Genomic DNA, 24,553 nt, shown 5'->3' with positions numbered 1-24,553 from the left:
AATCGTGTTTATTATACACTTAGAAAATAAGGTTCCTTATAGAACCAAAAAGGCTTCTATCACTTCATTAATATATTGAACCACTAAAAGTTAGATATATTTTTGGGTTCAGTGAAGAAGAACCTCTAGAGTTCTGATCAACGAAAGGTGAATGTTTTGAGGATGTGAACCCAGCAGCCCTCCAGTGGTCAGATCAAGCCTGCCCGTTATTTCCAGCGCCCGGCCCGTGATTTAAACCAGCCACCTTTCTGCCATAGGTCCAACTCCTGCCACAGCTCCAACTCCTTAGGCGCTGGGCAAAAACCTGAGTTTCTCTTCAGAAATAAGCATGAGTTAATATGCCAAACCGAAGACAAAATGCTATGCATTGATTTATACCCATAAGAGTAAATGTCTTAATTCTCAGCACTTATACGACCAATTTTCTACTCTGAGATACTTTGTGGATATGGGCCCAGATCTCAAAATATTGTTATAAAAAAACTTTGAATGTTTGTTTTACATATAAAAAATAAATAAAAGAATATTACTAATGTAAGCCACTGTAAAGACGGTTTAGTTTATTGTGTTGCAGTGCTCATGTCCGCATTCTGGAACTGTCCGCGTCCCCGTACAGAACTGTCCGCGTCCACGTACGGTTTGGCGCCAAGCATATTGTCCAGTTACGCGCTGAGTGGACTGAGGTGATGTTGGGGAATAACGACGGAGTTCGTTACAGTGTTGAGACGCCGAAGTTTATTGTTCAATTAGCTTTTTTTGCGTAATGGTCAGGGACCGTATGAGTGTAGCCAGATCCTTTTCACTCGCTATCATTGTTTCATCTTGTGGTTCACCGGATTCGTCATCATCCTCGAGGGACAGACGAACGACCTGCTAGTTAGCCAAGCTAGTCGGTACAGCTAGCTAAGCTAGCTACTCTTTACCAGCAGCATCCTAGTTATCCTAGCTACCACTACATCATCACCGGCTGCCTGCATTTCTTGTGCATTTCTTGTGGACCGATGGAGCTCCCTGGTTGTTTCTTCCACCTGTTAAATACCGTGAAGGGCTTCTCCCTCTCTCGTTGACGGATGCTGGCCTACGCTCCCTCTGTCCGGTTCTCCTCTCTTCACTAGATGGACGGTAACTTTAGTATTTATTAACCCCTCTGTGTCCAAGGACTGAACTTTTGAATATTATTTTCGGGGCGCCTCAAGTGACATTTTTTACAACGTTTATTTTTGATAAAATTAGTTCATTGCATCCGCCATGGAGCCCAATTTCATATTATTACCTTCTGTCCCTGGTTATGAAGTAATCGCGAAAAAACAAGCCTTATGTTTGGGCATTTTTGACCCTACCAGCTCCTATTAGTTATATTGAGCTCCGTGACACCGACTCGACTTCAGAACATTCTATTCCCAGCCCATTGTTCTGCGTCACAATGCCAGCTTCACTATTGTTATCAATGAGACCTGCCTGCGTTAACCCTGTAGGTTTACCTCAGGTAACTTATTATTAACAAGGTTACGGCTACTTGGTGAGCGCTAACCCTGTAGGTTTACCTCAGGTAACTTATTATTAACAAGGTTATGGCTACTTGGTGAGCATTAACCCTGTAGGTTTACCTCAGGTAACTTATTATTACCAAGGTTACGGCTACTTGGTGAGCATTAACCCTGTAGGTTTACCTCAGGTAACTTATTATTAACAAGGTTACGGCTACTTGGTGAGCGTTAACCCTGTATGTTTACCTCAGGTAACTTATTATTAACAAGGTTACGGCTACTTGGTGAGCGCTAACCCTGTAGGTTTACCTCAGGTAACTTATTATTAACAAGGTTATGGCTACTTGGTGAGCGCTAACCCTGTAGGTTTACCTCAGGTAACTTATTATTAACAAGGTTATGGCTACTTGGTGAGCGTTAACCCTGTAGGTTTACCTCAGGTAACTTATTATTACCAAGGTTACGGCTACTTGGTGAGCATTAACCCTGTAGGTTTACCTCAGGTAACTTATTATTAACAAGGTTACGGCTACTTCGTGAGCGTTAACCCTGTAGGTTTACCTCAGGTAACTTATTATTAACAAGGTGAAGGCTACTTGGTGAGCGCGCACACTGTTCACCTGCGTACATGTTGTGGTCACCAATAGTGAGGTGAGACACGGTCAAGGAGGCGATGGCTGGCGGATATCCATCAAACATTAAACATTTTCTGGTCATGGTTAGCCATATTTGTTTTAAGAAAAAAGTGTACAATCTAAACAAAACGCAAGTCCCTGTCCTCTTTTTCAAGATGTGGCTGATTTTAAACAGCCAGAAGACATTTTTTAATTAAGAAATAACCTTTTTTTTTGACGGCTTGTGGTTTCTAAATGGCTGCTGGGTAATTTGATATGCATCGAAATCTTCGTTCATAGGCATCAAATTGAGCGAATGCTGCGCAGGTTCACTGAGTTGCAAACCAAATGGGTATAATGGGGTGATTGTTGTCTAATCGGGTGGTCTAGCGAATGGATTTGTAGATCAGACGCAGTTGCTACCTCAGATTATGAGCCTAAGCCGAGCAAGCCTAGCAAGTGTCATGAAGTGTCAGGTCTCCCGCAGTGGTCTAAGGCCACTAGAGATCTTGGTTCGAATCCAGACTGTTGTAGCCGGCCGCGACCGGGAGACCCGTGACTAAAAAAAAATGTAAATGTCATGAATGAGTTATGTAGTACCCACATACGGCCACAAGGAGGAGCAAGAGTGCCATAAACCCATACTGTTTTTTGCCATATAAACCCTAAACCTAACAATCAATCAAATGTATTTATAAAGCTCTTTTTACACCAGCAGATGTCACAAAGTGCTATACAGAAACTCTAACCCTAGGTATAACCTATTTTAGCATTAACCGTAACCCTAATTCTAGGGTAGGGTAGCCTAGAACACCTTTCTAAACTATTTTGGATATAATATTAACTTAGTAAATACAATTATAGTATTATTTTGTTACTCAAAACCTGTCTAAGCGTTTTGCTGTTGTTGTTTTTTTAAATTAGTTATTTTATGATATTTATTATTGCAAGGCAGAACACTTAGACACATTTGTGTTATTTTTCTAATATGGTTTGAATTGGGTGACCTAGTAACCTCTGTGTGAAAGTCCAGCAATTGCCATGGGATAGGTGGGGCAGGTTTGAGACTGATCAAAGGAATTAACAAGAAAAATAGACTTTATTTTTCAGCTGCCTCACTAATGTCCGTACGTAAATTAATAACTTGTAATGCTAAATATTTCCAATAGATGGCAGCAGAAGACCATGAAGCATCAGTTATAGGCTACAAGCAGCAATATGATTGACATAAAATAGCATGCAACCAAATACTATATGTCCCATGTCTAAAATGGTCACTCATTACTTTAGTTAGCTATATATCTCGTATTAGGCCTGTGATGCTTTTGGAAGAGCAATTAAATAGTGACTATAGCAGGTGTTGAACCCCGGGTAAATAATCACTAGTCAGATGCTCCAACCTCAACCCTAGTATACATGCATTATAACCTCGGAATAGATAAGACAAGAGTGCGTCTTCCAGCCGGCCAATAAATTACATCATGTAACCCTCCCGGTAAGCAAATGTACCTCAACATGCCCCTCGCTTGTGCTAGAAGGCAGAGTACTCGCTGCCGCTGACGGCACAAGCTTTTAGGAGTAAATAACCTATAGAGTAATAATAAACATCACAGTAATCTGTTAAATGCTTTTTCAGTCGTTCCTCTTGCGTTAGCAGTGCTTCATATGCCTTCCCAGAAGACATTTTTTACATCAGCAGTTGTCACAAAGTGCTTATATAGAAACCCAGTCTAACACCCCAAAGAGCAAGCAATGCAGATGTAGAAGCACGGTGGCTAGGAAAAACTCCCTAGAAAGGCAGGAACCTAGGAAGAAACCTAGAGCGGAACCAGGGGGTTTAAACCAGCATCACAGAGAGATGGATAAACCATGTGATTCTATGCTTAGATCTTCTGTGTTTAAAGTGACGCATGAAAAAATAAAAGTTTCTAACGATTCACAACTTTCTACATCTACCGACGCTGTTCTACAGAGTTCTACAAAGTTCTACAGAGTTCTACAGAGTTCTACAGAGTTCTACAGAGTTCTACAGAGTTCTACATAGTTCTATAGAGTTCTACAGAGTTCTATAGAGTTCTACAGAGTTCTATAGAGTTCTACAGAGTTCTACAGAGTTATACAGAGTTGTACAGAGTTCTATAGAGTTCTATAGAGTTCTACAGATTTCTATAGAGTTCTACAGAGTTCTACAGAGTTCTACAGAGTTCTATAGATATGAGCGTTTTCAAGTGCAACGTTAATAACAACGGTTTTTTGAACCAGCTCAGAGATTTAACAATGTTCCTACGAATGTTCTATCAATAAACTAGATAGCCTTAAGATGCTTTTGTATAAGAACATCTGCTAAATGACTATAATGTAATGTTTTACGTACAGATCTCATATTACTGTATTGAATTTTGTACATTTGGACAGATTTTTGTTAAACAATGTAGTTATTTGTTACATTTGACTGTGTAAAACCCAGCAGTACTACTTATTTATCTGATAGTGAGGCAGATATATATTATTACTGTGTAAAACCTAGCAGTACTACTTATTTATCTGAGAGTGAGGCAGATATATTAATACTGTGTAAAACCTAGCAGTACTACTTATTTCTCTGAGAGTGAGGCAGATATATATTATTACTGCGTAAAACCTAGCAGTACTACTTATTTCTCTGATAGTGAGGCAGATATATATTATTACTGCGTAAAACCTAGCAGTACTACTTATTTCTCTGATAGTGAGGCAGATATATATTATTACTGTGTAAAACCTAGCAGTACTACTTATTTCTCTGAGAGTGAGGCAGATATATAGCATTTTGCAAAAAAACATGATTATTTGTCTGTCTGAAATGAAACCATCAAGTGATAGATTTTAAACAAATACATGTCTGTCATTGAACAATCCCATGCCATGATTAGATAGTGAAAAAACACACCAATCTCTTTCATCATTTCTTTAAACAATAAAATTATATAATTTACCAGCATTTCTGAAAATTGATATATAGCGTTTTGGAATGAAACTCTTGTTTCTCCATCTGAGCTCAGAGTAGATGAGAGACGTAATGTTTGTCTCTGTTATGTTGAAGCCCAATCAAGCAGGAGAGACCAGCCTCTCCTGTACCCAGCTGTGTGTCCATGAAGAGTGACAAGTCTATGAATCTACCTATGAGGTTTAGAGAGGGAGACTTTTCTACTGAACAAAGGTAAGAAGAACTCATGGGTCATGGTCAGTGAGTTAAACAACACTGTCTCTAGTCATTTCTCCTCTCCCATTTTCCCATTTAATATTGTTGTTTTCATAATCCATAGGCTAATCATTTTTTCCATTTTCATAGCCCTGAATCAATATTAAACTAACACAACATTCCCTCCCTGTGTGTGTGTGTGTGTGTGTATGTGTGTGTGTGTGTGTGTGTGTGTGTGTGTGTGTGTGTGTGTGTGTGTGTGTGTGTGTGTGTGTGTGTGTGTGTGTGTGTGTGTGTGTGTGTGTGTGTGTGTGTGTGTGTGTGTACTCCCTGGATGAGGAGATGTAATCTGATGTTTTGTCCACAGAAACCAACAGGAGAGATCAGAGTCAGAGATTCTCAGTGGTCAGTCTTCCCAGAGTCATCAAACAGACCTGGCCTCCATATTCAGTGTATGTGGTCCTGTTATGTACATTTGTTTTTGTTTACCTCAAGTAAAGTTGATCTGTCAATCATTCATTCATGTGTTAATGAGAAAGCATTTAGTCTCTTGCTTAACTGATTTACTTGATTTATTTCAGTTGCTTGAAGAGAATATTATGACATTTGTGAAGAACGAGCTGAAGATGTTCAAGAGGATTCTTAGTCCAGAACTCCCAGAAGGCTTTGAGAGTCAGAAGCAGGATAAGGAAGTGGTGGATGCTGAAGATGAGAAGCAGGAGAGCAGTGCCAGAGAGGGGGCTCTGAAGATCACACTGCACGTCCTGAGGAAAATGAACCAGAAGGAGCTTGCTGACACACTGGAGAAAAGTAAGAGCTGTCTGCCTCATGTTGAATGCTGTTTTAGAACATTTTAAAGCTGTAGCTAAAGTACAGCTAAAGTAGCTGTGTAACTCAATGATATTGTAGCAGCCTTAACACAACACCTAGTGACCTCATCAAGTAGCAGCAGGGAGGTGTTGTGTTGATTAATTTAGACAGAGGAGAGAGAGAGAGAGAGACAACATTATTAATGCCATCAATAATACCAATAATGATATAAATCAGTCACACCAGTGTTTAATGCATTATGAAAACATTTACAGATTTATACAGACAAGAGAATAAATGATTATAATTTAATCTTTATAAGACAGTCTTAGAATACTGTAGGCATTAAAACAGATGTAATATTAATATCCTCTGTGTTATTTCTAGATTCAGATGAGCGTGCTGTGATTCTTCAACGTGAACTCAAATCTAATCTAAAGAAGAAGTTTCAATGTGTATTTGAGGGGATCACTAAACAAGGAAACCCAACACTTCTCAATAAGATCTACACAGAGCTCTACATCACAGAGGGTGGAACAGGAGAGGTCAATAATGAACATGAGCTGAGACAGATTGAGACAACAACCAGGAAACAAGCAAGACCAGAGACTGCAATCAAATGTAACGACATCTTCAAACCCTTAACTGGACAAGACAAACTTATCAGAACTGTGCTGACAAAGGGAGTCGCTGGCATTGGAAAAACAGTCTCTGTGCAGAAGTTCATTCTGGACTGGGCTAAAGGAAAAGCAAATCAGGATGTCCAATTTGTATTTTCAATCCCTTTTCGGGAGCTGAATTTGATGAAAGAGGAAAAACACACTTTCATTGAACTTCTCAATCACTTCTCAATGGAAACCAAAGAATCAAGAATCTCCAACTACGACAAGTACAAAGTTCTGTTCATCTTTGATGGTCTGGATGAATGCCGACTGCCCCTAGACTTCCAGAAGAACAAGATCTGTTGTGACGTCACAGAGTCAACCTCAGTGGATGTTCTGCTGACAAATCTCATCAAGGGAAATCTGCTTCCCTCTGCTCTCCTCTGGATAACTACCCGACCTGCAGCAGCCAATAAAATCCCTTCAGGGTGTGTTCACCAGGTGACAGAGGTACGAGGGTTCAATGACCCACAGAAGGAGGAGTATTTCAGGAAGAGATTCAGTGATGAGGACCTGGCCAGCAGAATCATCTCACACATAAAGACATCAAGGAGCCTCCACATCATGTGCCACATTCCAGTCTTCTGTTGGATTTCTGCAATAGTCCTTGAACACATGCTGAAACATAAGAGAGAAGAGATGCCAAAAACACTCACTGAGATGTACACACACCTTGTGGAGTTTCATACCAAACAGAAGAATGAAAAGTATCTTGGGAAAGAAGAGACAGCTCCACACTGGAATAAAGAGAGCATTCTGTCACTGGGAAAACTGGCTTTTCAACAGCTTGTGAATGGCAATCTGATTTTCTATGAAGAAGACCTGAAAGAGGCTGGCATTGATGTCAATGAAGCCTCAGTGTACTCAGGATTGTGCACACAGCTCTTTAAAGAGGAATGTGGGCTGTACCAGGACAAGGTGTACTGCTTCGTGCATCTGAGCATTCAGGAGTTTCTGGCTGCTGTATATGTGTTCCTCTCATTCATCAACAACAATGAGAATCTAATGGCCGAACCTCAAGTTACTGAAGTTACTGTCTACAAGAGTGCTGTGGATAAAGCCTTACAAAGTGAGACAGGAAACCTGGACCTGTTCCTCCGCTTCCTTCTGGGCCTCTCACTGGAGTCCAATCAGAAGCACTTACGAGGTCTACTGACAAAGACAAGAAGCAGCTCACAGAGCCATGAAGAAACAGTCAAGTATATCAAGGAGAAGATCAGGGAGAATCCCTCTCCAGAGAGGTGCATCAATCTGTTCCACTGTCTGAATGAACTGAATGACCATTCTCTAGTGGAGGAGATGCAAAGCTACCTGAGTTCAGGAAGTCTCTCAAAAGAAGAACTGTCACCTGCACAGTGGTCAGCTCTGGTCTTTGTGTTGCTGACTTCAGAAAAGGAGCTGGATGTGTTTGACCCAAAGAAATACTCCAGATCAGAGGAAGGTCTTCTGAGGCTGCTGCCAGTGGTCAAAGCCTCCAGAGCTGCTCTGTGAGTAAATACAATTATATTTAAGTACTAATCATCAGGAATAAATATTACGTTTAGAGAAAAACATGTATTATAATATGTATATAATATATAATATTAAATTGAAAAACTTACTGAATCAGTGCATTGGTGTTCACATTTGTATAAAAATATGACCATGCAATTCTAGGAGATGGAAGATGAATCTATATGTTGTTTAAGAGAATAAACCAAATGCATCTGCCATTGTCCTTCTACACTACTGGTGTTAAATTAACAGTGTGTTTTTGAAATCATGATGATCTCTTTGTCAGGCTGTCAGGCTGTGGAGTCACAGAGGAAGGCTGTGCTTCTCTGGTCTCAGCTCTGAAGTCAAACCCCTCACACCTGAGAGAGCTGGATCTGAGTAACAATGTCCTGAAGGATTCAGGAGTGAAGCTGCTCTCTGCTGGACTGGGGAATCCCCACTGTAAACTGGAGACTCTGAAGTCAGTATTCCTGTAGTTGGTCAACAAGTGATAACTGTTCACCATATCCACATGTGTTTACCAGGTACACATAGTCCACACCATATGTGTTTGGACAGTGAAGCTTACAGTTTTACATTTGGTGCTATGCTCCAGCATTTTGGATTTGAGATAGAAAGTTTCATATTAAGTGACATTACAGAATGTTGCCTGTTATTTGAAGGTAATGGTGAGAGGTTAGCATATTTTGTTGTAGCCTCTGTAACTTTCTCATTCATGATTATTCTCAATCATGTCATCATCAGGATTACTTTAGTAGTATTTAGAAACATGTTATCTACTCACTTAGAAAGAAAATCACTCAACACCAACGAATATTAGTGTGGTTTTAATATGATTTGACTCTTTGCAGGCTGTCAGGCTGTCTATTCACAGAGGAAGGCTGTGCTTCTCTGGTCTCAGCTCTGAAGTCAAACCCCTCACACCTGAGAGAGCTGGATCTGAGTAACAATGACCTGAAGGATTCAGGAATGAAGCTGCTCTCAGATAGACTGGGGAATCCCCACTGTAAACTGGAGACTCTGAGGTCAGTATTCCTCAATGAACACACACACACTGGACACACACACACACACACACACACTGGACACACACACACAGACACACACACACACACACACACACACACACACTGGACACACACACACTGGACACACACACACCACACACACACACACACTGGACACATACACGGGACACATACACACACACAATGATTAATTTAGTAGTGTTTAGAAACATGTTATCTACTGTTAATTATAATACATTAATTCATATATATATATATATATATATATATATATATATATATATATATATTACCTGTCAAAAGTTTGGACATTATTCAAGGGTTTTCTTTATTTTTACTATTTTACTATAAGACATTAAAGCTATGAAATAACACATATGGAATCATGTAGTAACCAAAAAAGTGAAAATATATTTTTTATTTGAAATTCTTCAAATAGCCACCCTTTGTCTTGATGACAGCTTTGCACACTCTTGGTATTCTCTCAACCAATTTCACCTGGAATGCTTTTCCAACATTCCTGAAGGAGTTCCCACATATGCTGAGCACTTGTTAGTTGCTTTTCCTTCACTCTGCGGTCCAACTCATACCAAACCATCTCAATTGGGTTGAGGTCGGGGGATTGTGGAGGCCAGGTCATCTGATGCAGCACTCAATCACTCTCTTTCTTGGTCAAATAGCCCTTGCACAGCCTGGAATTGTGTTGCGTCATTGTCCTGTTAAAAAACAAATGACAGTCCCACTAAGCTCAAACCAGATGGGATGGCGTATCGCTGCAGAATGCTGTGCTAGCCATGCTGGTTTAGTGTGCCTTGAATTCTAAATACATCACAGACAGTGTCACCAGCAAAGCACCCCTACACCATAACACCTCCTCCTCCATGCTTTACGGTGGGAACTACACATGCGGAAATCATCCATTCACCCACACCGCTTCTCAAAAAGACACGGCGGTTGGAACCAAAAATCTCCAATTTGGACTCCAGACCAAAGGTGTAATGTCCATTGCTCGTGTTTCTTGGCCCAAGCAGGTCTCTTATTATTATTGGTGTCCTTTAGTTGTGAGTTTTTTGCAGCAATTCGACCATGAAGGCCTGATTCACACAGTCCCCTCTGAACAGTTGATGTAGAGATGTGTCTCTGACTTGAACTCTGTGAAGCATTTATTTGGTCTGCAATTTCTGAGGCTGGTAACTCTAATGAACTTATCCTCTGCAGCAGAGGTAACTCTGGGTCTTCCATTCCTGTGGTGGTCCTCATGAGAGCCAGTTTCATCAAAGCGCTTGATATTTTTTGCGACTGCACTTGAAGAAACTTTAAAAGTTCTTGAAATGTTCCGTATTGACTGACCGTCATGTCTTAAAGTAATGATGGACTGTTGTTTCTCTTTGCTTATTTGAGCTGTTATTGCTATAATATGGACTTGGTCTTTTACCAAATAGTGCTATCTTCTGTATACCCCCCTACCTTGTCACAACACAACTGATTGGCTCAAACGCATTAAGAAGGAAATAAATTCAACAAATTAACTTTTAAGAAGGCACACCTGTTAATTGAAATGCATTCCAGGTGACTACCTTATGAAGCTGGTTGAGAGAATGCCAAGAGTGTGCAAACCTGTCATCAAGGCAAAGGGTGGCTATTTGAAAAATCTCAAATATCAAATATATTTTGATTTGTTTAACACTTTTTTGGTTACTACATGATTCCATATGTGTTATTTCATAGTTTTGACGTCTTCACTATTATTCTACAATGTAAAAAATAGCTTTAAAAAAACAAAAACTTGAATGAGTAGGTGTGTTCAACCTTTTGACTGGTACTGTATATATACATATATCAATAGATATGGCAGGTTTCAGGACTCTGATGAATCTGACTATGTAGAAAAAATATACTGCCACTATTTTCACCACCAAAGAATAGCAGTGTGGTTTTAATATGATTTGACTCTTTACAGGCTGTCAGGCTGTGGAGTCACAGAGGAAGGCTGTGATTCTCTGGTCTCAGCTCTGAGGTCAAACCCCTCACACCTGAGAGAGCTGGATCTGAGTAACAATGACCTGAAGGATTCAGGAGTGAAGCTGCTCTCTGCTGGACTGGGGAATCCCCACTGTAAACTGGAGACTCTGAGGTCAGTATTCCTGTAGTTGGTCAACAAGTGATAAATGTTCACCAGATCCACATGTGTATACCAGGCACACATAGTTTACCAGGCACACATGCGGAGATCATCCATTCACCCACACCGCTTCTCACAAAGACACGGCGGTTGGAACCAAAACTCTCCAATTTGGACTCCAGACCAAAGGTGTAATGTCCATTGCTCGTGTTTCTTGGCCCAAGCAGGTCTCTTATTATTATTGGTGTTCTTTAGTTGTGAGTTTTTTGCAGCAATTCGACCATGATGGCCTGATTCACACAGTCCCCTCTGAACAGTTGATGTAGAGATGTGTCTCTGACTTGAACTCTGTGAAGCATTTATTTGGGCTGCAATTTCTGAGGCTGGTAACTCTAATGAACTTATCCTCTGCAGCAGAGGTAACTTTGGGTCTTCCATTCCTGTGGTGGTCCTCATGAGAGCCAGTTTCATCATAGCGCTTGATATTTTTTGCGACTGCACTTGAAGAAACTTTAAAAGTTCTTGAAATGTTCCGTATTGACTGACCGTCATGTCTTAAAGTAATGATGGACTGTCGTTTCTCTTTGCTTATTTGAGCTGTTATTGCTATAATATGGACTTGGTCTTTTACCAAATAGGGCTATCTTCTGTGTACCCCCCTACCTTGTCACAACACAACTGATTGGCTCAAACGCATTAAGAAGGAAATAAATTCAACAAATTAACTTTTAAGAAAGCACACCTGTTAATTGAAATATATTCCAGGTGACTACATTATGAAGCTGGTTGAGAGAATGCCAAGAGTGTGCAAACCTGTCATCAAGTCAAAGGGTGGCTATTTGAAAAATCTAAAATCTCAAATATATTTGGATTTGTTTAACACTTTTTTGGTTACTACATGATTCCATATGTGTTATGTCATAGTTTTGATGTCTTCACTATTATTCTACAATGTAAAAAATAGCTTTAAAAAAACAAAAACTTGAATGAGTAGGTGTGTTCAACCTTTTGACTGGTACTGTATATATACATATATCAATAGATATGGCAGGTTTCAGGACTCTGATGAATCTGAATATGTTGAAAAAATATACTGCCACTATTTTCACCACCAAAGAATAGCAGTGTGTTTTTAATATGATTTGAGTCTTTACAGGCTGTCAGGCTGTGGAGTCACAGAGGAAGGCTGTGCTTCTCTGGTCTCAGCTCTGAAGTCAAACCCCTCACACCTGAGAGAGCTGGACCTGAGCTACAATCACCCAGGAGACTCAGGAGTCAGACTGCTCTCTGCTGGACTGGAGGATCCACACTGCAGACTGGAGAAACTCAAGTATGTAGAGGGTTTATGTCAATGTTCATATCAGACATGTTGGAGTTATCAGGCTAGTTAAGACAAACATTCTTACCACCAATTGTACTAAGTTATATGCTGACTTACACAAACACTCACACACACTGGACACACACATTGGACACACACATACACACGCTGGACACACACACACACAAACACACACACTGGACACACACACACGGGACACACACACACACACTGGACACACACACTTGACACACACACACACACACACTGGACACAAACACACACTGGGGACACACACACACACACACACACTGGACACACACACACACTGGACACACACTGGACACACACACACAGGACACACACTGGTTACACACACCCTCACTGGACACACACACACTGGACACACACAAAGTTATATGCTGACTGTTAGTGTGTGTGTGTGTGTGTGTGTGTGTGTGTGTGTGTGTGTGTGTGTGTGTGTGTGTGTGTGTGTGTGTGTGTGTGTGTGTGTATGTGTGTGTGTGTGTGTGTGTCAGTGTTACCATGGTTATTATTTACAGGGACACTGAGGAGCCAACATGAACCCAAAACCCTGGATAGAGGGGCTCAGTGAATGTGGAGTGGAATGTGTACAGGTGGGTCAGTGTGTCAGAGGAGACTCTGTAGAAGGACAGAGTGCCGGCTGGCCAGTCCAGATACACTCCTACTCTGTGGGAGCTGGAGGAGGGGACGTCTATGGTAGTGGACTTATTATTGTGCCAGGCAGAGTAACTGTTGTCAGAGCAGATCAGACTCCAGGACTTGTCATTACATCCAATCCAACAGTCATCACCCCTTCCTCTCCTGCTGATTCCTTTATATGCCACTCCTATAACAGCCCCTCTCCCACTCCACTCTACCTCCCAGTAACAGCGCCCAGTCAGACCCTCTTTACACAGCACCTGTCCACAGTCCTTAAATCTCTCTGGGTGATCAGGAAACGGCTGCTCCTCTCTCCTACATGTCACCTTTCTGTTCTCCTCAGACAGAGAGAGGAGTCTGTTTACTGTGTTTGGGTCCAGTGTGAGATCACAGACATCTGATGGATGAAACCAGACACAATATTAGAAATCATCATCATTCACATTAGAATGTTAACTCACTTTTCACTAATTAATTTAATGTAGATGTTTCTAGGTATCAAAAGGAGAAGTTTAGGTAGCTTGAGATTTGTTCAATGATCATATGTTATACTGTATGGTAATACAAAAAACACACTTATTCCAATTGATTACACACACACATTGTCACGATCGTCATAATGAGTGGACCAAGGCGCAGCGTGATATGCGTACATTCTTTTAATGTGTACTTTATACAATGCAACAAAACAACAAAACGATAACGATACGTGAAGTCCAAGGTTAAACACCAAAACAAACCTTACACGGAACAAGATCCCACAAATGACAAGTGCCAAACAGGCTGCCTAAGTATGGTTCCCAATCAGAGACAACAAGCAACAGCTGACACTCGTTGCCTCTGATTGGGAACCACTCTGGCCAATATAGAAACACACAAACTAGAACCTGAACATAGAACACTAAACATAGAAACTAAACACCCTGGCTCAACATAAAGAGTCCCAGGGCGTGACAGTACCCCCCCCCCCCCCCCCCAAAGGCGCGGACTGCGACCGCGCCAACTAAACCCAACAGGGGAGGGGCCGGGTGGGCATTCCGCCTCGGAGGCGGATCCGGCTCCGGGCGTGACCACCACTCTCTAGCTACCCCCCCGTAGCTCTTCTGGTCTGGTCTGGCCCCGCTGGCTGGAGTTGGACTGGACATCGGTGGAGCGGATTGCTTAGGCTCCGGTGTGGAGCAGCTGACCGGTGCCGGACCAGGCACCGGTGGAACAGGCACGGGCTGTGCCGGACTGACGACGCGCACCACTGGCTTGGTGCGGGGAGCAGGAACGGGCCGGACCGGGCTGACGACGCGCACCACTGGCCTGGTGCGGGGAGCAGGAACAGGCCGGACCAGGCTGGCGACGCGCACCACTGGCTTGGTGCGGGGAGCAGGAACAGGCCGGACCGGGCTGGCGACGCGCACCACTGGCTTGGTGCGAGGGGCAGGAACAGGCCGGGCCGGGCTGGCGACGCGCACCACTGGCTTGGTGCGAGGGGCAGGAACAGGCCGGGCCGGGCTGGCGACGCGCACTACAGGCTTGGTGCGAGGGGCAGGAACAGGCCGGGCCGGGAACACGCCCCACTAACTTAGTGCGGGGAGCAGGAACGGGTTGGGCCGTACTGGGAACACGAACCACTAACTTAGTGCGGGGAGCAGGAACGGGCCGGGCCGGACTGTGAACACGCACCACTAAATTAGTGCGGGGAGCAGGAACGGGCCTGACCGTACTGGGAACACACACCACTGGCCTTGTGCGGGGAGCAGGAACGGGTCGGGCCGTACTGGGAACACGCACCACTAAATTAGTGCGGGGAGCAGGAACGGGCCTGACCGTACTGGTGACACACACCACTTGCTTGGTGCGAGGAGCGGGACTGAGTTTCCTCATAAACCTCCGCTCCCTCTGCTGCCTACTCAGTTCCTCTCGCCGTGCCTCTACACTCTCCTTCTCCCTTATCGCCTCCAGTAGTTCCTCCCTCTGACCAACTAACTCCTGCTCCCTCATGACCAATAGCCCCCGTAACCTGGTGGCCTCCTCTCCTATTCTGCAGATTCGCCCTGTAGCTGCCTCCAGCATCCCCGTCGTCCACGCCGTGTGCCCCCCCCCAAAAATGTTTTATTGGGGTTGCCTCTCGCCTGTCCGACGTCGGCACTGTTGGCGCCGTACCTCCTCTCTCGCCAGGGCTTTAACTTTTGCCCATGGCCCTTTGCCCGCGAACATGTCCTCCCAGGACCACCATTGGCCCACCTGGGCCATCGCCAACTTCTCCAGCTCCTTACCCGGCGTTTTGCTCCTGAACACGCTGCTTGGTCCTGTTTTGGTGGGATCTTCTGTCACGATCGTCATAATGAGTGGACCAAGGCGCAGCGTGATATGCGTACATTCTTTTAATGTGTACTTTATACTATGCAACAAAACAACAAAACGATAACGATATGTGAAGTCCAAGGTTAAACACCAAAACAAACCTTACACGGAACAAGATCCCACAAATGACAAGTGCCAAACAGGCTGACTAAGTATGGTTCCCAATCAGAGACAACAAGCAACATCTGATACACGTTGCCTCTGATTGGGAACAACCCCGGCCAACATAGAAACACACAAACTAGAACCTGAACATAGAACACTAAACATAGAAACTAACACCCTGGCTCAACATATAATAGTCCCCAGAGCCAGGGCGTGACACACATACACAGACACACACATTGTCAAAGCAACTCTTTGTAAACTTCAGTGTCCCTGATTTGTGCTTCTGTAGAACTACAGCTGATATTTAATATGACCAAGTAAGTAATGATGGTGGTCTTTGACTTTGACTTCACTTGAATTAAGACTTATTCTTAGTCATATTATTCACAGCAGTCAACACTCACATTTTCTAAGTCCAGGTTTCATTGTGTTCTCTCCACCATGTTCCACACTGTAGCGGTAAGCAGAAGAACAGACAGTCATTGAGGGATACACCTGAACTCACACAAACACACACACAAACACACACACACACACACACACACACACACACACACACACACACACACACACACACACACACACACACACACACAGCATATAACTTTGTCCAAGCGGTGGTAAGAATGTTTGTCTATGTGTGTGTGTGTATGTCCAGTGTGTGTGTGTGTGTGTGTGTGTGTGTGTGTGGTGTGTGTGTGTGTGTGTCCAGTGTGTGTGTGTGTGTGTCCTGTTTGTGTGTGTGTGTGTCCTGTTTGTGTGTGTGTGTGTGTGTGTGTGTGTGTGTGTGTGTCCAGTGTGTGTGTGTCCAGTGTGTGTGTGTGTGTGTGTGTGTGTGTCCAGTGTGTGTGTGTGTGTGTCCAGTGTGTGCCTGTGTCCAGTTTGTGTCTGTGTCCAGTTTGTGTGTGTTTGTCAAGTGAATGTGTGTGTCCACTGTTTGTGTGTGTATCCAGTGTGTGTGTGTGTGTGTGTCTGTCCAGTGTGTCCAGTGTGTCCAGTGTGTGTGTGTGTGTGTCTAGTGTGTTTGTGTGTGTGTGTGTGTGTCCAGTGTGAGTGTGTGTGTGTGTGTGTCCAGTGTGAGAGTGTGTGTGTGTGTGTGTGTGTGACCAGTGTGTGTGTGTGTGAGTCCAGTATGTGTGTGTCCAGTGTGTGTCCAATGTGTGTGTGTGTGTGTGTCCAGTGTGTTTGTGTGTGTGTCCAGTGTGTGTACTGATACACGTGCACACACAGACACACACACACACGGACCCACACACACACACACAGTCTTTATATAACTTAGTCCAAGTGGTGGTCAGAATGTTTGTCTTAACTAGCCTGATAACTCCAACATGTCTGATATGAACATTGACATAAACCCTCTACATACTTGAGTTTCTCCAGTCTGCAGTGTGGATCCTCCAGTCCAGCAGAGAGCAGTCTGACTCCTGAGTCTCCTGGGTGATTGTAGCTCAGGTCCAGCTCTCTCAGGTGTGAGGGGTTTGACTTCAGAGCTGAGACCAGAGAAGCACAGCCTTCCTCTGTGACTAGACAGCCTGACAGCCTGCAAAGAGTCAAATCATATTAAAACCACACTGCTATTCTTTGGTGGTGAGTAATTGTACAACATTTTACATGTTCAGATATATCAGTGTCCTGAAACCTGCCATATCTATTCATAAATGATTGTATTTTTATTAGAAATTATCATAATATTGCTTGTAGAGAGAAAAATGTATATTACAAATATTTGAGTAGACTGACCAGAGCAGTTTAAAAAGCAGTATCAGTCAAAAGACAGACAGTGAGGTATCAGATTTAGATTGTATTGAGTATACAGTCCACACCATATCTATTTTGACAGTGAAGCTAACATTTTAAAATTGGATTTGAGATCAAATGTTTCATATGAGGTGACAGTATATAATGTCATCTTTTATTTGAGGGTATTTTCATACATATCTGTTTCACCATTTAGAAATGAAAGCACTTTATGTATCTAGTCCCCCTATTTGAAGAAGTCATAAGTATTCTGACCAATTCACTTATAGTGCATTAAAGTTTAGTTTTTGTTCCAAACATGTTGGTTGCATTTGCAGTTTGTTTTGGTTGTGTTTTGGGTTGTGTTTTGCCCGATAGTAACTGAATGGTGGATGATGACTGGAGTAATTTTCTGTCTAAGTGAGTAGATAACAGGTTTCTAAACACTACTAAATTAATCCTGATGATTCCTAGATTAAGACAAATCATGAATGAATCATGAATAATAATGAGTGAGAAAGTTACAGAGGCTACAACAAAACATGCTAACCTCTCACCATTAACATCAAATAAAAGGTGACATTCTGTTCTGTTGCCTAATATGAAACATTCCATCTCAAATCCCAAATGATGGAGCATAGCACCAAATGTAAAACTGTAAGCTTCACTGTCCAAACACATATGTTGTGGACTATGTGTGCCTGGTAAACACATGTGGATCAGGTGAACAGTTATCACTTGTTGACCAAATACAGGAATACTGACCTCAGAGTCTCCAGTTTACAGTGGGGATTCCCCAGTCCAGCAGAGAGCAGCTTCACTCCTGAATCATTCAGGTCATTGTTACTCAGATCCAGCTCTCTCAGGTGTGAGGGGTTTGACTTCAGAGCTGAGACCAGAGAAGCACAGCCTTCCTCTGTGACTCCACAGAATGACACTCTGCAAAGAGATCATCATGATTTCACGAACACACTGTTAATTTAACACCAGTAGTGTAGAAGGACAATGGCAGATGCATTTGGTTTATTCTCTTAAACAACATATAGATTCATCTTCCGTCTCCTAGAATTGTATGGTCATATTGTTATACTAATGTGAAGATCAATGCATTGATTCAATATGTTTTTCAATAATACATATTTGTCTCTAAACTGAATATTTCTTCCTGATGATTAGTACTTAAATGTCATTTTATGTACTCACAGAGCAGCTCTGGAGGCTTTGACCACTGGCAGCAGCCTCAGAAGACCTTCCTCTGATCTGGAGTATTTCTTCAGGTCAAACACATCCAGCTCCTTTTCTGAAGTCAGCAACACAAAGACCAGAGCTGACCACTGTGCAGGTGACAGTTCTTCTTCTGAGAGACTTCCTGATCTCAGGTAGCTTTGGATCTCCTCCACTAGAGAATGGTCATTCAGTTCATTCAGACAGTGGAACAGATTGATGCACCTCTCTGGAGAGGGATTCTCCCTGATCTTCTCCTTGATGTACTTGACTGTTTCTTCATGGCTCTGTGAGCTGCTTCTTGTCTTTGTCAGTAGACCTCGTAAGTGCTTCTGATTGGACTTCAGTGAGAGGCCCAAAAGGAAGCGGAGGAACAGGTCCAGGTTTCCTGTCTCACTTTGTAAGGCTTTATCCACAGCACTCTTGTAGAAAGAAACTTCAGGCTTGTGTCTGAACAGCGAAGAAAAGTTACTGGACTTTGATTGCGGATTGGCCATTAGATTCTCATTGTTGTTGATGAATGAGAGGAACACATATACAGCAGCCAGAAACTCCTGAATGCTCAGATGCACGAAGCAGTACACCTTGTCCTGGTACAGCCCACATTCCTCTTTAAAGAGCTGTGTGCACAATCCTGAGTACACTGAGGCTTCATTGACATCAATGCCAGCCTCTTTCAGGTCTTCTTCATAGAAAATCAGATTGCCATTCACAAGCTGTTGAAAAGCCAGTTTTCCCAGTGACAGAATGCTCTCTTTATTCCAGTGTGGACCTGTCTCTTCTTTCCCAAGATACTTTTCATTCTTCTGTTTGGTATGAAACTCCACAAGGTGTGAGTACATCTCAGTCAGAGTCTTGGGCATCTCTTCTGTCTTGTCTGTACTCAACATGTGTTCAAGGACTATTGCAGAAATCCAACAGAAGACTGGAATGTGGCACATGATGTGGAGGCTCCTTGATGTCTTTATGTGTGAGATGATTCTGCTGGCCAGGTCCTCATCACTGAATCTCTTCCTGAAGTACTCCTCCTTCTGTGGGTCATTGAACCCTCGTACCTCTGCCACCTGGTCAACACACCCTGAAGGGATCTTATTGGCTGCTGCAGGTCGGGTAGTTATCCAGAGGAGAGCAGAGGGAAGCAGATTTCCTTTGATGAGATTTGTCAGCAGAACATCCACTGAGGTTGACTCTGTGACGTCACAACACATCTTGTTCTTCTGGAAGTCTAGGGGCAGTCGGCACTCATCCAGACCATCAAAGATGAACAGAACTTTGTACTTGTTGTAGTTGGAGATTCTTGATTCTTTGGTTTCCTTTGAGAAGTGATTGAGAAGTTCAATCAAAGTGTGTTTTTCCCTGTTCATCAAATTCAGCTCCCGAAAAGGGAATGAAAATACAAATTGGACATCCTGATTTGCTTTTCCTTCAGCCCAGTCCAGAACAAACTTCTGCACAGAGACTGTTTTTCCAATGCCAGCGACTCCCTTTGTCAGCACAGTTCTGATGAGTTAGTCTTGTCCAGTTAAGGGTTTGAAGATGTCGTTACATTTGACTGCAGTCTCTGGTCTTGCTTGTTTCCTGGTTGTTGTCTCAATCTGTCTCAGCTCATGTTCATTATTGACCTCTCCTGTTCCACCCTCTGTGATGTAGAGCTCTGTGTAGATCTTATTGAGAAGTGTTGGGTTTCCTTGTTTAGCGATCCCCTCAAATACACATTGAAACTTCTTCTTTAGATTAGATTTGAGTTCACGTTGGCAAATCACAGCAAGCTCATCTGAATGAAGAAATAACACAGAGGATATTAATATTACGTCAGTTTTAATGCCTACAGTATTCTAGGACTGTTATAAAATTTTAAATTATAAAAATGTCTCTCTCTCTCTCTCTCTCTGTCTAAATTAATCAACACAACACATCCCTACTGCTACTTAATGAGGTCACTAGGTGTTGTGTTAAGGCTGCTACAATATCACTTAGTTACACAGCTACTTTAGCTGTACTTTAGCTACAGCTTTTAAATGTTCTAAAACAGCATTCAACATGAGGTAGACAGCTCTTACTTTTCTCCAGTGTGTCAGCAAGCTCCTTCTGGTTCATTTTCCTCAGGACGTGCAGTGTGATCTTCAGAGCCCCCTCTCTGGCAATGCTCTCCTGCTTCTCATCTTCAGCATTCACCACTTCCTTATCCTGCTTCTGACTCTCAAAGCCTTCTGGGAGTTCTGGACTAAGAATCCTCTTGAACATCTTCAGCTCGTTCTTCACAAATGTCATAATATTCTCTTCAAGCAACTGAAATAAATCAAGTAAATAAGTTAAGCAAGAGACTAAATGCTTTCTCATTAACACATGAATGAATGATTTACAGATCAAATTTACTTGAGGTAAACAAAAACAAATGTACACATAACAGGACCACATACACTGAATATGGAGGCCAGGTCTGTTTGATGACTCTGGGAAGTCTGACCACTGAGAATCTCTGACTCTGATCTCTCCTGTTGGTTTCTGTGGACAAAACATCAGATTACATCTCCTCATCCAGGGAGTGCACACACACACACACACACACACACACACACACACACACACACACACACACACACACACACACACACACACACACACACACACACACACACACACACACACACACAGGGAGGGAATGTAGTGTTTGTTTAATATTGTTTCAGGACTATGAAAATGGAAAAAAGGATTAGCCTATGGATTATGAAAACAACAAAAATAAATGGTAAAATGGGAGAGGAGAAATGACTAGAGACAGTGTTGTTTAACTCACTGACCATGACCCATGAGTTCTTCTTACCTTTGTTCACTAGAAAAGTCTCCCTCTCTGAACACTATAGGATGACCCATAGACTGGACACTCTTCATGGACACACAGCTGGGTACAGGGGAGGCTGGTCTCTCCTGCTTGAATGGACTTCAACACAACAGAGACAAACATTACGTCTCTCATCTACTCTGAGCTCAGATTTGGAAACATAACAAGAGTTTCATTCTAAAACGTTATATATCCATTTTCAGAATGTTCGTAAATTAGCTTCTATTGTTTAAAGAAATTATCAAATAAATGGTTGTGTTTTCTCACCATCTAATCATGGCAGGGGGTTGTTCAATAACAGACATTTATTTGTTTAAAATCGATCAAATAATGGCTTAATTTTAGAGAGACAAATGTTTTTTTTTGCAAAATGCTATATATCTGCCTCACTCTCAGAGAAATAAGTAGTACTTGTCACGCTCTGGCTCCGGGACTCTGTAATTTGAGCCAGGGTGTGTTCATTCGTTGGGTGTATTTCTATGTTTGTATTTCTGTTGGGTTTATTTCTATGTTTGGTCAATGACTCCCAATCGGAGGTAACGAGTGTCAGCTGTCGGCTCGTTATCTCTGATTGGGAGCCATATTTAATCTGTATGTTTTCCTGTGGGTGTTGTGGGTTTTTGTTCCGTGTTTCAGTCTGTGTACTGAGGACTTCACTATCCGTCATTGTTTATTGTTTTCTCGTTCGTGCACTTTAACGTTAATAAAGTCATGTTCGCTACAAACGCTGCGCTTTGGTCCACTCCTTCCGTAGACGGCCGTGACAGAAAAACCCACCAAGATGGGACCAAGCAGCGTATCCAGGAGCCGTCGCCAGGGAGATCCCTCACAGATCTCCTTCGCCTCCTGGACTGGGTCAAGCCGAGTGAGGAGGAGAAGGGCTTGACACTATGGCAGAAGGGCGAGAGGCTGGCGAGGGATATGGAGACCTGGTCCACGGGTAGGAGAGACGCCCCGAAAATTTTTAGGGGGGGGCTCACGACGGCGGACCAGCAGGAGGCCGCGATAGAGCGGTCCAGTGGGTTGCCGGAGAAGGCCGCCGGGTTACGGGGGCCACTGGTCAAAGAGGGGATGGAGGAAGTAGAGGCACGACGAGAGGTACTGGCGTTTGTTGCCAGTCCGGTCCGGCCCGTTCCAGATCCCGGTGTAGGGCCAGTGGTGTGTGTCCCCAGTACAGTCCGGCCCATCCAAGCTTCCCGCACCAAGCCAGTGGTGTGCGTCGTCAGTCCAGTCCGGCCCATTCCTGCTCCCCGCATCAAGTCTGTGGTGCGTCTCGTCAGCCCGGCTCTGCCCGTTCCTGCTCTCCGCACCAGGTCTGTGGTGCGTCTCGTCAGCCCGGCTCTGCCCGTTCCTGCTCCCCGCACCAGGTCTGTGGTGCACTTCGTCAGCCCTGTCCGGCCCAGTCCTGCTCCCCGCACCAAGTCTGTGGTGCGTTTCGTCAGCCCTGTCCGGCCCGTTCCTGCTCCCCGCACCAGGTCTGTGGTGCGCTTCGTCAGCCCTGTCCGGCCCAGTCCTGCTCCCCGCACCAAGTCTGTGGTGCGTTTCGTCAGCCCTGTCCGGCCCGTTCCTGCTCCCCGCACCAGGTCTGTGGTGCGCTTCGTCAGCCCTGTCCGGCCCAGTCCTGCTCCCCGCACCAAGTCTGTGGTGCGTTTCGTCAGCCCTGTCCGGCCCGTTCCTGCTCCCCGCACCAAGTCTGTGGTGCGTGTCGTCAGCCCTGTCCGGCCCGGTTCCGCTCTCCGCACCAAGTCAGGGGTGCGCTTCGTCAGCCCGGTCCGGCCCATTCCTGCTCCCTGCGCCAAGGCAGTGGTGCGCGTCGTCAGCCTGGTAAGGCCCGTTCGTCCTCCACGCACCAAGCCAGGGGCGCGTGTCGTCAGTCCGGCTCCGGCCAGCGGGGCTAGACAGGACCAGGGGTACTTTGGGGGGTGGGAGAGGAGGTGGGGATCAAGGCCAGAGCCAGAGCCACCGCCGAGGAGGTATGCCCACCCAGCCCTCCCTTGTTTAGCCCGTATTGAGGCGCGGTCGCAGTCCGCGCCTTTAGGGGGGGGTACTGTCACGCTCTGGCTCCGGGACTCTGTAATTTGAGCCAGGGTGTGTTCATTCGTTGGGTGTATTTCTATGTTTGTATTTCTGTTGGGTTTATTTCTATGTTTGGTCAATGACTCCCAATCGGAGGTAACGAGTGTCAGCTGTCGGCTCGTTATCTCTGATTGGGAGCCATATTTAATCTGTATGTTTTCCTGTGGGTGTTGTGGGTTTTTGTTCCGTGTTTCAGTCTGTGTACTGAGGACTTCACTATCCGTCATTGTTTATTGTTTTCTCGTTCGTGCACTTTAACGTTAATAAAGTCATGTTCGCTACAAACGCTGCGCTTTGGTCCACTCCTTCCGTAGACGGCCGTGACAGTACTAAGTAATTAAGAACTGTAGAAATGATACACTTGTGACATCAATATTTAAATGTATTTAAAAAATAATAATAAATACAGTAATATGAGATCTGTATGTAAAACATTTACGTTTATTTTTTAGTCATTTAGTCATTTAACATTTAGCAGATGTTTTTTATCCAGGGTCCGGTTTTCCAAAAGCATCTTAAGGCCAAGTTCATCATTAGAACCTTCGTAGGAGCATTGTTAAATCTCTGAGCTGTTTCCCAAAACCATCGTTATTAACGTTGCACTTGAAAACACTCATATTCTAACACCTGCCTCAGACCACTTGTAGAACAGCCAAGTGCGTCGTTAGATGCTTTTTTGCCCTCCCGCGTCACTTTATACACAGAAGATCTCCGCTAAACATAGAATCACATGTTTTATCCGTCTCTTTGTGACCGCAGATAAATTCAGAACAAAGTTGACTACAAATACAAAGTTGCAAATGTC

The 24,553-nt window shown here is 43.6% G+C and overlaps 3 protein-coding genes and 1 pseudogene across 4 annotated transcripts in view; 1 reads left to right on the top strand and 3 right to left on the bottom strand.

The window, feature by feature from the left end:
• Nucleotides 1–21,745, bottom strand: part of LOC311141336 (NLR family CARD domain-containing protein 3-like) — a 109,189-nt gene extending 87,444 nt beyond the window's left edge. Inside the window, exon 1 of the mRNA XM_084176630.1 lies at nucleotides 21,655–21,745. Within this exon, the coding sequence (XP_084032756.1) occupies nucleotides 21,655–21,722 (68 nt within the window). The 5' untranslated portion in view covers nucleotides 21,723–21,745. The remainder of the gene's footprint in view (nucleotides 1–21,654) is intronic.
• On the top strand, nucleotides 5,215–8,077 carry LOC311099585 (NLR family CARD domain-containing protein 3-like; the record flags this gene model as incomplete). The annotated part of the gene is made up of 4 exons (XM_084140279.1): nucleotides 5,215–5,300; nucleotides 5,650–5,734; nucleotides 5,864–6,092; nucleotides 6,480–8,077. Coding segments are annotated over exons 1-4 (1,980 nt in total), but the record flags the coding sequence as incomplete, so codon positions are not given.
• Nucleotides 13,245–13,825, bottom strand: LOC311099572 (stonustoxin subunit beta-like; the record flags this gene model as incomplete). The annotated part of the gene is made up of 1 exon (XM_084140271.1): nucleotides 13,245–13,825. A coding segment is annotated over one exon (549 nt), but the record flags the coding sequence as incomplete, so codon positions are not given.
• On the bottom strand, nucleotides 18,806–21,334 carry LOC311099562 (NLR family CARD domain-containing protein 3-like; annotated as a pseudogene). The gene is made up of 3 exons: nucleotides 21,251–21,334; nucleotides 20,891–21,119; nucleotides 18,806–20,604 (listed from the first exon to the last, which is right to left on the bottom strand). The product of its transcript is annotated as an NLR family CARD domain-containing protein 3-like (transcript).
• Nucleotides 21,746–24,553: the final 2,808 nt, after the last annotated feature.

Source organism: Coregonus lavaretus (assembly GCF_964263955.1).
Source record: "Coregonus lavaretus genome assembly, chromosome: 2".
Classification (NCBI taxonomy): domain Eukaryota; kingdom Metazoa; phylum Chordata; class Actinopteri; order Salmoniformes; family Salmonidae; genus Coregonus; species Coregonus lavaretus.
Note: the sequence above shows the minus strand (reverse complement) of the source record. Positions and strands in the feature narration are given on the sequence as shown.